This window comes from Rhagoletis zephyria, unplaced genomic scaffold (genome assembly GCF_001687245.7).
Source record: "Rhagoletis zephyria isolate East Lansing unplaced genomic scaffold, Rhagoletis_zephyria_1.1 Rzeph_scaffold_02152, whole genome shotgun sequence".
NCBI lineage: Eukaryota > Metazoa > Arthropoda > Insecta > Diptera > Tephritidae > Rhagoletis > Rhagoletis zephyria.
In genome coordinates this window covers 10,724-26,816 of record NW_016159236.1, presented here as the reverse complement: position 1 = coordinate 26,816, position 16,093 = coordinate 10,724, and the positions used below count along the sequence as shown (strand labels likewise).

Genomic DNA, 16,093 nt, shown 5'->3' with positions numbered 1-16,093 from the left:
CACCTTTCCGAAAGCTACCGCTACATGACGGACGGACGGACAGACAGTCACCGCTTAATCGATTTCTCTTTTCATTCTGATCATTTATGTATACATTTGTCTATATCTATCTCGATTCGTTTTGCCTGTTACAAACAACCGTTATGTGAACAAAGTTATAATACCCTTGTGCACAAGTGCGTTCGGGTATAAAAACATATAAATCAAAGCTTCAAACTGTATATAAAATTTAGGAAAATTTAACGAATTTTCATGAAACTTACTTTACTCACTTACGATACCAACACATATTTCGAATATAAGCCAAATCGGATAATAGATACAATTTTTAGTAATACCTCGACCCCAGCGCCACCTGACGGGTCAAACTGTGAATGTTAACTATGCAGAGACCCACTCAAATACACACAAAACATTTCGTTAAAACCGCCCTCCAGCGAGTTCGGAGACAATTGTCGCTTTCGTACTAGTTACATTAGTAGTTCCAATAGCATGTTATGCTCCAGGTAGTAATAAACCGAGCTATTGGTTACATAATGCATTTTCTAAAAGCCGTTTTAATATAATAAGTAGTGCTCCCTTATTACATAAAGGATTTTGTTATTTATCATTTAAATACAAATAATAAATTTTGAATACTTATCCATGTTCTGTTTCCCTCGTGTGACCACCACGCAAATACCGGACTGAAAAGTACCAAAATAAAGCAGTACATATGTAGATACCCCTTTTTACATAACTACTATATCTTAAATTGTTTTGGGGGCAATTCACGTCAAATGTCCCAGCGCCCTGAGCGGTGCAAAACAAGCTACAGTATATTTTGCTTAGCTGCCCATCCTTCTTTGCACGAAAAATTTGTGCGCTTAACCGAAAAAAGCACTTAAGCGAATTTTCTTTGCTACTTCAATGAGGAAGGTATCCCAATCCCTATGAAACCAAATAATGGAGGAGCATCTACCACGTAGAAATTACTGAAAGCGAAATTTTTTGCAAATGATATCTAATTATCTATATACCTTAGGGCGGGTCAATTTGTATGGATCGATTTTTGTCGACATTGTTCCTAGCATATTCGGATTATTCATAAAATTCTAAGAAAAAAATTCCTCCAGACCATAGCTCTAAAGTCAATTTCGAGCCTGCGCATTTTTAAAAGAAGATATCTTATAAATAAAAATGAATTGCTGTCCGTTAGCCTCGCTAAGACTCGAAAACGGCTTGACCGATTTGAATATTTTTTTATTTTTTTTGGTTTGTTTTTTTATAATATCCGGATGGTTAAAACCAGAAAAAATAGAGAGTTGCCACCTGTTCAAAAATTTCAGTATATGTAAGTTAATGATATAAATTAGATATTACAATATGGCTGTCAAAAGAAAGAGGTTATGAAGGCTTGCAGGCGAAAATATTTTTGAGGGGGGTTGCCACCTGTTTCAAAATTTAATTAAATTAAATTGCTAAGACAAATTAAATGTTTCAATATGGGTATCAAATTAAAAAGGTTTAAGAAGGCTTACTACTGAAAATATTTTTGAGTCGAGTTGCCACCAATTTCGAAAATTTAATTCAATTAAGTTAATAAGATAAAGTATGTATTATAATATAGGTGTCAAACAAAAAGTATTTGAAAAATTATTGATTAAGAAATATTTTCTATAGGCCTGCCACTTACTTGAGCGGTAAAAACTAAAAGCCATACTCGCAAATATTATTCAAGGCTTTTGAGGCTCGCATCAATGTGGAATACTGTAACTCCGTCAAGTTAGTCTTTATTGATGGCAAACAAAGTACTATCATGTTTGGCAATATATCACCCCATCGAACAATGCATCGAAATTTTAAACAAAAAACAAAACCGACTTCAATTCTCATATACAAATTTAAGAGTACCGTTATTTTCTTCATGGCCCAATTATCGGATCTACACTCAATTAGTAGGAGATTACCTCTGAGGAACAACCTTTCCTTTAAAAAAGAATTATAGAAAACGTATAACGTAGTCCAAAGCTATGCGGTAACATACATAAAAAAATATACCGACGAATTGATAAAATATGCAGATTAATATTTAATAAAGTGTTGCGGATATATTTTTTTAATACAAACCTGTGCTTGGGAGTTTATTGATACGAAAAATTAATTTCTGATATCTATTTTTTATTTAAAAAACCGCAAGATTGCACTACAAAGCAAATTACATATTTTTTACTATTGTAACGGGAGAAGTTACTGTATATATTTTTTTATATGTACAGTGTTGAACAAAAGTTTTGGCACAGTAAATTTTCGCTTACATGTATGCAAAGTTTTTAATTTATTTCTGATATTTTTTTATAAAAACATAGTTCTTACTACACCAAACTACATAAGAATCAAATGTGTAAACCTTGTGAAAAACTCAGGAAAATTCAATAAATCTGCATACTAATTTGCAATTTTATATTCAGATTTTCAAGCAACTTTAAACTTGCACTTTGATAAACAAAAATTGAATGGATTATTAAACTGCATACCTGGAATTTTTCTAAATACTTTGCCTATATTGCGTAAAATTCACTGTGCCAATACTTTTGCTCGTTACTGTAAGTAAATAAAACTTTAGCTTTAAAAAACCAAAAAAATAATAAATAAAGTTTTACAATATTTCAAAATAATTTTTCGAATCATAAATTTTTTTATGATTAACAGTGTATTTATATTTTTTTTTGGTTTTAGATCCTTTTTGCTTTCAACACGAGGTATCTTTTTTCTATTTTCTATTGTCAAAACCATAATTCCCTCTCTATTTTTATCAATCAATCAATCAATTTTATAATTTTTTTTTTCCGGCATTTTTCCTAATTACAAGTAGAGCTTTATGAAACTTTTATAACACCAAATGTGTATCAAGCTTAGGATTTTGTGTTATCTGGGCAGGCTTATTAATTTAACCAGAGAATATATTTCGTTTATTAAGTTTACCCAGTGGTTAAAACTTGTTGAATTTTTATTTAAAAAGGTAAGGAATAAGCGAGTGGATGAAAAATATATAACGGTAAGAACAGCCCATATATATGTATATGAAAGAATACACACATGCGACGACTCTAGCCATTGTTTGTCACTCCTTTAAATTATAGTTATTTTTTTCTTATTGTATTAAAAAAAATAACGTTCATAACACTTTAGTAAATATTAATAAGTATATATTAAAGACTAGAAAATGACCCGGTGAACTTCATATCATCTATAATTTATTTGAATTTCGCTTTGATCAATTATAACAAATCTTCAAAAAGCAATACAATGATATCATTAATACTGCCTGCTGTTATAGCTGATAAATGACTCCACACCTATGAGATGTGTCACGCCCCTTTTTACAAANTAATACTGCCTGCTGTTATAGCTGATAAAAGATTCCACACCTATAAGATGTGCCACGCCCTTTTTTTCAAACTCATTTATATACATATCACTTTCCATAAGCACCTACCGTAGGTATCTGTGCATTTCAAATTTCGAGTTCATGTGACTATAATTCCGAAGTTAGAGCTGATTAAAAATTTTCACTATGGGAGGTATCCCTCATCCCCTCCCCCCCCTTGGCGAGTTTCAATTTTTTTACCCTATTATAGGTCCAGGAGTCATGGCAATACTTTGGCAAAATTTTATTCGATTCTGTACATTCGTTCAGGCTGCAACCTGGTACATACATACATACATACTTCCACAAATATATAGTAGATTTGCTTTGAAGCGCCATCTTGCGGTTCTTTAAATAAAAAATAGATATCAGAAATGAATTTTTCATATCACAAAACTCCCGAGCACAATTCTTTATTACAAAAAAAAAAAAATTCCTAACACTTTAGTAAATATTAATCTGATTATGGACTTAGTATTAATTAAATATATTTTCTTTTAAAATTGCGCAGGCTCGAAATTGATTTTAGAGCTATGGTCTAAAGGGCTTTTTTTCTTAGAATTTTATGTAGAATCCGAATCTGCTAGGAACGATGTTGAAAAAAAAATTGACCCGCCTAAATAAAAAATTAAAAAAAAATTAATTAATTAATAAATTGACCTACATAAAATTATAGCCGTTTTCGTTGTTCTTCGAGATGAGAAAAATAAATAAAAGCTTGTCAAATTAGGGTAAGTGTATGGCCAGTGCAGGTAAACGTAATACTTTCTTTGACAATTGATAATAGCTGCACAATTTTTAAGGCAGGTATCTCTAATGTGCAGGTATGTTGAATGCATCTATCGGAGCAGTTTCCATATAAATAAATAAAATAATGCCACTGATGCGCATTTTGGGGAAGGTATCTCAAATGTGCACTTAAGAATAAAGGCAGCAAAGCAAAATATACTGTACTTCTCGACTAGCTGCGAAGCAGACATAAAATAGGAAAAATAATTCGAAAACTATGATTTCTATAGATTATGGTAATTTTTAATATTGTTTTTAGTTATCTCAATCGAAAGATCAAGTCTTTTTACATATAAATCACGAATAAAAAAGGACTTTTTTTTTTTACTTTTCCGAGTTATAAAGCCTTTTGGAGTGCAGCGTGCTAATCTTCTAACCGTGTGAGTCATAATAATATTGTTATAACTTTGCAACTACTTGATGTTTAATTCTGAAACTTTCGCAAAAACTTCGCTACATAGTTTTAAAACTGTTTTAAAACAAAAAATTTATTTCAAACTTAATAACACAACTTTCGCATTTGAAAACAAACACCCTCTTAATTCTCATAAAAAAGTTATAAACCTGTAATTTTATTTGTAATGAGTATTGAGAAGTGGTGTTAAACTTAAATTCTTTGGGATAGTTTGTAGTTTATTGTGTGACAATTTCAAATCGATCGATACACAAACGACTGAGATATAGCGCGTTTAAATGACGATTTTGTTAAAAATATCAAGAATCAGTTCAGCCTAATAATAAAATTTCAAACAACGTCACGCTGCAGCTTTTGTGCGTTCGATCACAGGAAAATAAATAGCGAAGATCATAGCAAAAACAAATTTAAATTTGAACAAATCTTCGCCTGGCTTGATTCAAAGCGAACATTTGAAAGCACACTTATATGTTGTGCCTGTAGCTGAGTGCGCAAAGGGCTGGCTGCAATTAGTTGCGGCCGAAAATGTTCAAGTTCAAATCTCATCTCACTATGCAGAACATGTAATTTAAAATCTTTATTTCAGTTTTTTTTTTTTAATTATGAAAAAGTATCTGTGAAGTGCACAACGAAAAAAAGTGGTTCGGTTACTGGTTACATGTTACTACTAAAAGTACTAGTGAAAGGTTACGCAGGTGTCACCACTTAGGACAACTCCATGTTAAATGCGACAGTAGAAAGCATGGCTGGTAGATTTGCAAGGTACCGGTATTCGAATCCCGAAAACTGGTGAACTCACTAGTTCTGTACTAGTATTTCCGCTGCAGGGCGGTTCACTCACAAATACATGTACAAAAGAATTTTATACGTACTATACATTCAAAAATAGGTAAAAGTTTCAGCACCTTTTACCTTTCTATGAATGTATCCACTGACTACCATATTTAGTTTTTTCTTGTTTCGTAATTGGTATAAATAACATAGTTTTCAGTGTAGTATACTAAGTAGTATAATAAATGGATGTCATGCAAAAGTTTTGTAAGTAAAATGACTCAAGTTATGAACACCAAAATTAACCAAAGGCGTAACCTAAAGGAATAAAAAAATAGGTTTATATTGGAACAAATGCATATTTATTTCAAAACCATCTAACGAAAAACAAAACCTTTAGTTTTTTTCAAGGAATTAAACCGATTCAAAATAACGTTCCGGTTTCGATTTCGGTGTTGCCAAGTGTTTCAGTTTCGTTTTTGGTTTCGTTCTTTCAAATTTGTTTCGGTTCCGGTTCCGGTTTCGTTCCAGTTTTGGTTTTGGAATAAAAAAATGAAAACAAGTTTGGGGGGAAAAAATATTTATTAAAAAAGGTTTGTTTTTGGCGATATTAAACATTGTGATTAATTTTAATTTATATAAAGAAAAGACCTCTGAATCAATTATACAAACTCATAACCATATTCCACCACATTTGCTCCTCAAGCTCAATAAAAATTGTTTAGTATGAAAAACAAAAACAAAATTAAAATGCCTTTTTTAATCTTGGCTGCCAATACAGCTGCGAATATTTGCGCTAAAATTTCAAATGCTGGTCCATCGCGTTATAAGGCTTTTGCAAAAATTTAGGAGACGCCCAACTTTATACATACATATGTAGCGAGGAGGAATCTGCAATCTGAGATCGAGAACAGCATTACTCAAGAGACTAGAATATATCATAAACAGGTAAAGATAACGTGAAAGGAACTCCCCTGGTTTCAGCAGGATTGTATCATTCCTCCACCACGGTGCACCGCTACATATTTTTAAATTTTTTTTTTTTAATTTTATAAAAGCCCCATAACGCAAAAACGAAAATCATAGCAAACAAAGATTTAAAATTATATTTAAATCACGAAGAAGGCAGAGCTGGAGCGTCGGTGTCTACTCGAACGGCATGGCAAAGCCAGCGGTGACGTGGAATGCGCTGACTGTTTTTTTGATGACAGGAGATACTTCGTCCTGTCCTCGTTTACCGCCAGACCCATTCGCTGTGCTTCCTTATCCAAGCTATTTACTGGAATGCTTTTATTTACTTTTCCATTGATTTCATAGCAGACTGAGCCGCAGCGAAGCCTGGCCGAGCTCACCAGTATTTCATAAGCTTTTGGTTTAAAGATAAGTATTCATTTAGTTTTAATATTATTATTGAGCTTTGTACCACGATTATGTTTATTAGGAAAAGTGGAAAAAGCAACAAAGTCTAAGCGGAAGATGTTATTTCGGAGAACACCACATCTTGTCATCAGACTTGTTTTTCTAGACTTCAACAGGGATCGAACCCGCATCATCGATGTGCAAAGTCAGAAACGCGGAGTGTGCATAGTTCAGTCGTTAGCGCTTCTGACTTTGCACATCGATGATGCGGGTACGATCCCTGCTGAAGTCTAAAAAAAGAAGTCTGATGAAGAGATGTGGTGATCTCCGAAATAGCTGCTATAACTTCTACCGCTTAGACTTTGTTGCCTTTTCTATTTTCCTAATAAACACAATCGTGGTACAAAGCCCAATAACAATATTAAAATAAAGTATTAATAAGCCTCAATAAAATTGACAGATACTCATTTAGTTTTAAAGTTGCAATGAGAATGCATGTAAATTGGTTGATCAATGAATATTTTTAAAAATTTTTTCAGCACTTGATTACTTCAGGTACCACCAAAAACTGTATCCGTTTGCGAGGCCTACCTTATGAAGCCCTAGTAGAGCACATTCTTCATTTCTTGGATGATTTTGCAAAACATATTATATATCAGGGCGTGCACATGGTCATTAATGCTCAAGTAAATATTTCATTATAAGTATACATTTGTGGTTATTATGATGCTCTCACATATTAATTAAGCTTAACAAATTATAAATCCTTTGTATTTCATAGGGACAGCCCAGTGGCGAGGCTTTCATTCAAATGGACTCAGAAGAGTCTGCTCGCCTATGCGCACTGCGCAAACATAACCAATTTATGATGTTTGGTAAAAAGTATCGTTACATCGAAGTGTTCCAGTGTTCCGGGGATGACATGAATATGGTGTTGAATGGTGGCCTGCAGTCACCCATTGCCACAACACCTCACCCTCATCATCCTGCTGCAGCTAAGCAGACATCGCTTCTCTCACCGGGTATGTTACCTCAACCGTCGCCGTCCAACGCACAAGCAATTAGTTCTCATGCGCATGCTCACGCCCACAATCAGGGCCATACTCATTCTCACGCTCATAACCAAGGGCACAGTGCCCACATGACACATGCGCATGCAATGCAATCGTCACCATCAATGGCAGCAGCAGTTGCCGCCCTATCGCAACAACAACATGTGGCTCTGCCTCCAACGAATCCACAGTCTGTGGCAGCTATAGCAGCCTCTGCAGGTAGCTTATCGCCGTTTATAGCGGCCACGGTCGGAGCTCCATCAAATTCCGCGCAGCCTCAGAGCATTGCAGCTCAATCAAATGCTGCCGCCGCCGTTGCAGCTGCTGCTGCCGCTCAAAATGCTGTTACTGTTGGTAGTTTAGGTACACCTCAAGCCTCAACTTTGCAAATGCCTTCGAGCGCTTCCACAGCCGTTAGCGCACAATCTCAAGCTATGGCTCCATTTCCTTTCAATTTTTCTCTTCCTCCACCTCAGATGAGTATGGCTGCAAATCCCGCACTCATTGCTCAGCAACAGGCACAATTTATTGCACAACAAAGTTTAATAGCGCGTCAGCAGGCTGCGGCTGTGGCCGCCGAACAACAACAACAACAGCTGTATGCCAACTTCATGAGCCCATTGCTGTTTCAGCATCCATCTTCTGGAGGGGCAACGAATGTTGCCTCACCAAATGTTGCCTCCGCTGGTGCCGCTGGCAACCAGCCTCAATTTGTGCTTATGCCACGCCACTTTTCCTTTCAACCGTTTCCGATCGGCTATATCCCACAGGGCTATCAATATGCAGCAACTGCAGCCGGTGTGTGTGGTGCAGCCATGCCGGCGGCAGCTGCGGGCATTTTGCCTAGCTCGGCATTGACAGCGGCCACTTCGTTGTCTCATTCTATGAAGCGATCATATGATAACGCTTTCCAACACGAAACTAATATGGCGACTGCCGCCAAGCGTGCTCTCACACGCCCCCCTGCTACTGGTGGTGTATACCAGTTCTTCAATCCGGGACTGTAGTTGAAATAAAATACAGATAAGTATTTTTTTTTTTAATGGTGAAATGTTTGTGGCGATTGCGTTGTTGTAAGAAAAGCCTGTATTTCTAATACAGATGGGCATTTAACGGTATGATTGACCTGTAACACAACATCCTTATAAACAAATATTCATATTGTCTATATTGACATACTTACATAAGTACTATATAATTACAAATAGTTAAACAGGTATAAATACATACATAATTACACAGATATCACACAAACATTAACCCATTTCAAATCATGAACTTATTCTACTTAATAAGAGCTATATAGTTTGTTCGTAGAATTAAGCTTACAATTGTGTTACTATATTGCGATTACTTTAAACTGAAAATTCTATTAAAATAGTAGATAAATATTTGCATTATTATGAAAATCTTACCTATAAGATACTTTGGGCAATCTATATTTCTTAAGCAGAGAGTGAGGTAAATTGTGCTCAATCTAAATTGTCGGGATTTTAATAGTTATAAAATAATTATTATAAACGAGTAATTTTCAAAAAGATTAACCCGGCATTAGAAGATAGACAAAGACGAACCAACTTGAAAAGTTGAAAGAGGCTAGCAATATTCATTAGCAAAGTGTTTAATTTCACCTGTGACAATTATAGTATATTTTGTGCAATTTATTTCTGTAAAATTTTGATATTTCTTTTGCAATTAAAGAGAAAATTTAAGCTAAACACTTCGCAAATGAATATTGCAAGGTGTTGGATTTCCATTTGCCTTGAAACAGCTATCATAATAATTCTCAATTTAACTGGGCTTTTATATTTCTTACACTAATTATACTTAAGAGCATACTTCGTTTATGTATGTACCTTTTAAAAATTTTTCATTTCGATTTTAATTGATAAAATTTAGCTCAATAGAATTTTATATTCTATGTATAACGCTCGTATCTATACTTTCTTTCGAAGTATAATACTTTTTTTGGATTCCAAAAATGGATACTGCGGTTTTTTCCAAAATGCTGCATTTATACTTTTTTTCTGTCTAAATTTTTTAATACACAGTTTTCGCGGAAACACGTTTTTAAAAATGCTTATGTATGCATACATATATACTATTATGTAAAACAATAGGGACATGACATCTAGACCAGTTTTGATTATTTTCTTTTCGGTTGTTTAATGTTTAACACTTTTTTATTAAAGTCTGGTTAATTATATAATAATTAAAAAAAATTGCAAGTATGTAGTTTGGTAGCTTATTAAGGTGCAAGTTTCAATAGGCTAAGAATTCTCGTTGATTTTTGATTATTTTTTTTTGCAGACGGTGTTATTATTTTCTTCCATATAAAAGAAATTGTCTAACATAGTAACTTTGTATGAAAGCATACAAAAGAAATTGTCGAACGCATACAAAAGTAATTGTGACGCTGTAAAAACAAAATCAAAAATCAACGGTATTATGTCGACACTTTAAACTAGAATATGCCACGTTTTTGAATTCTAATTTTTGTATAAAGTGAGAAATTTGGATTTACATGGCTTTTGTTTTACATATCATTTTGTCTCGGGGTGTACAATAAAAGAATAATAATATACTGTTTTTTCCGTAAAAAGATACGAGCGTTATTTATGTATCATAATAAGTGTTTTATGAAATCACTTTGAGTGTACAAAAGTTTTTGCGAATTTTACATACCTATTTATAACAATGATTAAAATATGTAAGTACGTTTATCGTTTCTCAGAGAGAATAACCTAAGAACACTCGAAACTAAACAATAACAAAGCTTTGAATATATACATGTTCAAGTGTGCATACGCACACACATATGAATGTACATACATACATATGTATATACTAAACATATATGTATGTATATGTACATATGCATGTACGGCACATAAAAGTATCTGCATTTTGTCTACACCTTATATTATTTAACCTAATACAACGTTTCCAAGATTCTTAATTCGCCCTCACATTCGTAATTCGCTCTCCTATTCGTCATTCGCCATCCAACTACCTTGGACTTACGTAATTCGCCATACACAATTTTGTCAGCGAATTACCTCATTTGTAGAATTACCATGCGAACGACGAACGAATCGGTGTCTTCTCTAATGTTTATCGGAAATATATCGAAATTTGACTGCAAAAACAAAATAATAAAAAACGAAGACGAATTATTGCCGTAATTAATGAAATAGTAATTAATAAATTATTGTCTATAGAAATTAAAATGTTTGATGATAACTTACATTTCCTCTCCATCTTCAGTATTTGCAGTAAACAAAAATAATAATAAATAGCGAGGAACAAGAACAAGAAGTAAAGTTGCCAAAAGGATTACGAATGTTCGTGGAAACAGGGTTGTTCACGAATTACTTAGAGAGCGAATTACAAATCGTGAAAACGTCGATAAGCCTGTATTCTTAAAATGGGAAAACATTTTTTACCCCTGCATCATTGATTTAATTGCAATTAAAAGTCTTTCAATTGATTGTTATCCTCAAATCAAATCTTAAGAATTAAATGCTTATTTGCGCAATATTTTTTGTACCTATATATACTACCTACAGATCTGTAATTCTTAAGATTTATTAAACATTTTATTATATGTTAAGTTGGCTTAAATAATTCGGATGTGAGATTAACGTGTATACACAAATTCTAGAATTATTAGTTCATCAGAGTATGTGCGTATTTGGTGTAGTCGCAAATCGATTTACGTCTTTTGTCTTTTCTTTACCCTTCTTCATACACCCAGAAAAAAGTCAGCTAAAAATATTTTCCTGAACACATGATTTGTTAACTTTAACTAAATAATGTACTATAACCAAATTATGTGTTAAGAAAAATATATTTAGCTGATTTTTTTCTGGGTTTATCTTTTCATAGCATCACTTCCAAATTGTTTCTTAAGTTGATCCCCTGTAAAATTATTTGTCTTACATTTTTTTACTGCTCACTTTTTCTGTGACTAATAATAATATATTCAATATCAGGCCGGGAATGTAGGAGGCACTTCTGTATACCAAAAAACTGAGTTCTACAATCAGTACGTTCCACAAATAGTCCATGTTCAAAAAAAAAAACAAGTACGAACAGTGTTGTCTTCGGCTATTACTGCATTTGAGATTAGTTGTTTGGGGGCTAAACAAAAGTTTTACCTTCACTGCATACATAGAGAAATTATATAAAATAACTCATATGTGAACAATCAGTGGCATGGAAGACATACATACCTTAATTGTGAAAAACGTATGATTTTGCGTTTGATTTCTTGTTTTTAAAAATTTATTCACTAATTGCACGCAGGTCGAACGTCGTGAATATTTAAAACAAGCTCGAAAGGCTGGTTCCACTTATGAAAGAAAATCCCAATACTCTGTTGGCACGATCAGTGAGAATAATATCGTAGAGCTGTTGATAGTTTTCAAATATTTTAAATAGATTTGGCTCGAGAGTATTGGTGCAGCACAGCGGACAGAAGGGCCACAAACCCCTCCTTAGACAGTCGGAAGGTTTTCATAAATCTGTAAACGAATTTCCTAAATATATTGTATGTCAAAATATATTCGAAAGACGACACTTAAACGTTTCCTACTCCTGGTCAGTTTACTAAGCTCTCATCCTCTGACGAATCGTCGTACCAGAACTCCGCTGTACTCATTTTTATCAAGTTTTTATAAACTCGCTTTATTTTATACTCCATTTTATTTTGCACAAATTTACATAAATATGTGTAAGCACATTATTTAGTTTGCGCGATTTGTAACCAAAACGTCTCAGCGTTGAAACGTTGTGAACAACCTAAACGAGCTAAATTCACAATAGCGATATTCTTCATGGAATGAGTCTAATAATACCAAATGAAAATTCGTTCGATCAGCACTTTCGACCACAGTCGAAGACCGAATGCAACTCATAATAGGGGTCTACATGTCTGCGACAAATATATTGCCATAGTAATAGAAAATACTTTTAGAATTTCTATGAAATCAGGCCTGGCAAATTTGGGACCCAGCGGTCTTAATAATTAATTATGGGAAGAGTATATGCAGGCTAACGAGGTAGCAATTGCGCGCTTGAAAAACAACAAAGCTGCTGGAGCTGACAGCCTGCCAGCTGAGCTATTCAAGGACGGCGGAGAGGAGTTGATAAAGTGCATGCATCAACTCAGTTGGTACAGAAGAGAAACGACTGGCGTGCTTTGTTGAGATCGGCCAAAATCGCTAAGGCGGTTGCAGCGCCAAATAAGAAGAAGAAGAATATGAAGGTTAATTAAATGCATATGTATGAATTTCTCTAACTGAACTACATAAGACTGCGATGATTGGAAGATTAGATTTCTTTTAATTTCACTAGGGCTTTACAAATAGTAAATAATCGGAAACCATCGATGCAAACGACGGTTTTCTGGCTATGTATTTAAGCATCGATGTTGATTTTTCCGATGTATCGAAACGTGCATGTGTTTAGGTTGCTCCTCGAAATGAGCATCCCTAAATATTGCGAACGTTACTGAACAAAGAAAACGTAAACTTTTTCTAGTGGTTCAGTGGGTCGAAAACATGAAACTTGTAACGACAGTACCCTTGTCCAAAACAGTCGTCCCTCGGCAATTTTCCGTTCGGAATCGTTCTAGGTCCCTCTATTTGTGTCACAACCTCAAAACCCACACTGCAAACTGAAGCAGAGCTTGGCCAAACACGTAGACAAATGTTTAAACGGCAAATACTTTTTTTCGTGGTTATTTAAGCTTCATAAAAATATTTCAAGTCCTGCAATTCTGATTAATTGTTTAAGGATATTCGTGGATGTTTTAAAAGAAAACCTTTACTTTAAATAAACACGCCGATTTCTAAATAGAATCGCAACTAAAAGCTATGAAGAATCACCCCTGAGCTTTGATATAATAAGCTTGAATTGACATCTTTAGTTTTAGAGGGGTCTTTAACAATTTAAATATGTACGCTTATATTATTTTAATTTATCGGATTTTGTTATGTCGCAGCCCCTAGATTGGTAAATATTCGTGAAAAAACGTGTTATCCAAAATTTCTGGTGAATCGGAGAAAGTTTAAGCGTGGCGATTGGGATGGGATGGGAATCGCCGATGAATGTAGTTTATTAAGTAGAGTGGAGTACTAAACATACATTTTTGACTTGTTTTCATGCAAATAGAGGAATATTAACTGGAAATCGGCACCTGAGTGGAAGATCGACGTATCTCGGCAGGCAGTTCGAAAACGCCCTATTTCAGAAAACTTTTCAAGAACGCCCTATCTCAGAATTCGGTGCAAAATCGCCATAACTCAGCTGCCGATTCAAAAACGCCCTATCTCAGCACATTTTGAATACATTTTAATTTGAGATAGGGCGTTTTTGAACCGAAATCTGAAATAGGGCCTTCTTAAAACAATATCTTGGATAGGGTGTTTTTCAATAGAATTCTGAAATAGGGCGTTCCTCAATCATATTCTGAAATAGGACGTTCTTGAAAAGTTTTCTGATATAGGGCGTTTTCGAACTGGCTGCCGCAATACATATGTAGGTCGATCTTCCACTCAGGTCTCGAAATATAACTACTATTTTTTTACTACGAAGACATATAGGACAGACGTATAAAAAATTAATAAATGTGAAGTAACTACGTACATATCGTCGCCCTTATGCCAGAAGCATGATTGTGTAAATTCATCGATTTTGAGTTATTGGGTTGACTTGCTTGACCTTTGGATGTCCTATGTTATACCAAAACTCAGAATACCATGCGTTCACGGAAAGCACATATTTCACATTGTCAATTACATGAATGCAGAGTTAAGTCTCGTAAAAAAAATTCAAACTTGATTTCCCAAAATTTTAATTTCTACGCATTCATATTTCTGGCATGCGGGGAACGATATGTACTTGCCGATTTGTTTTACAAAAATTATTTAAAAAGCAGACGTCTCGGTTGCACAGCAAATCGGTTAATCGCTTCTGCAGTTATTTCACATTGATTCTCTAAAACAAATTTTCGATGTATGCTTAAGATGCAATAATCTAAAGGTAAATTTTATAAGAAATTAAACTGACCACTTTTTAAAACTAGTAGAAACCCCCGAAATTCGGGTGTATACAGTAAGAAATACTTACTAAAAGTAAGAAATTTAATTTAAGCTTACAATAAAACGTGATATTCGTAAATATACTTCAGTATTTACTTGAAGTTTTATTTAAAGGACTTCGAAAAAGACAACAATTAATCTTGTACAGCTAGAGGCTTGTTTTCCTGCAGCTTGGAAAAGAGCGATCATTTTGCCTGTTTCAAAGAAACTCCCTGCATCCGATCCTTCGGATTACAGACCTATTAGTATCATACCAGCATTTTCGAAGGTATGTGAAGTCTTAATGGTTGAGCAGATCTCAAAGTTTATTGAAGCTAACAACTTGCTTTCCCCACTACTGCTACTGCTATGGTTAAAATTTTAGATGATATTCGAGTGCCGTTCGATAATGGTGCCTTAACTCTGCTCTGCCTCTTAGATTTTTCTAAGGCATTTGACTCGGTCAACCATACTTGACTCTGCTGGAAACTTAGGAACCTGTTTGCATTCTCTCATAGTTCTATTAAGCTTTTACGTAGCTACCTTGTGGGCAGAGTTCAGCAAGTTAAAGGAGAGATTGCTTCTTCACAGTTCAAATTTATAAATGTGGGTGTCCCTCAGGGATCAGTTATTGGTCCTCTTTTATTTAGTATGTTTGTCAATGATGTGTTTTCTGTGTGTAAATATGCTGATGATATTCAGTTATACCTTTCTAATCGTATCGGTCTTGTTGAAGATTTATGTTATAAAGTAAATAGTGATCTGTCTAATATTCTGCGTTGGGCTGAGAAAAATGGTTTGAGTTTAAATGCTGCAAAGTCTTATGTTATGCCTATATGTAAAGATTGGGTGGCCACCGATAACATACCATCATTATGGATTGGCACATCTGCTGTCAAAACCACTGATAAAATTAGGAACTTGGGTTTTATTATAAATAACAAGTTAAGCTGTTCTGACCATGTAAATAAGGCAGTTAGCAGTGTATATGTCACTATACGTAGGTTAGGAATCTCTGCATCATATACACCGCTAGAAACTCGGCGAAAACTTGCTTCGCAATTAATTTTACCCCACTTGACGTATTTTTAATTAGTTTATAGAGAACTTGATTCGATTTCGGCGAAAAAGATCAATTTAGCATTCAATAATGTTACGAGATAATAAGGTTTAAGTCGTTATGGTCACATATCGCCTTGGAGAGACAAAATTC

General features: G+C 34.3%; 1 protein-coding gene across 3 annotated transcripts in view; it reads left to right on the top strand.

Annotated features, from left to right (window-relative positions):
- fus (epithelial splicing regulatory protein fusilli) overlaps positions 1–9,823 on the top strand; it is a 54,455-nt gene extending 44,632 nt beyond the window's left edge. For all 3 annotated transcript variants that reach the window (XM_017620418.1, XM_017620417.1, XM_017620419.1), the window contains exons 5-6: positions 7,283–7,429; positions 7,525–9,823. In XM_017620418.1, coding sequence (XP_017475907.1) covers positions 7,283–7,429; positions 7,525–8,802 — 1,425 coding nt within the window. In that variant the 3' untranslated portion in view covers positions 8,803–9,823. The remainder of the gene's footprint in view (positions 1–7,282; positions 7,430–7,524) is intronic.
- The last annotated feature ends 6,270 nt before the right edge of the window (positions 9,824–16,093 follow it).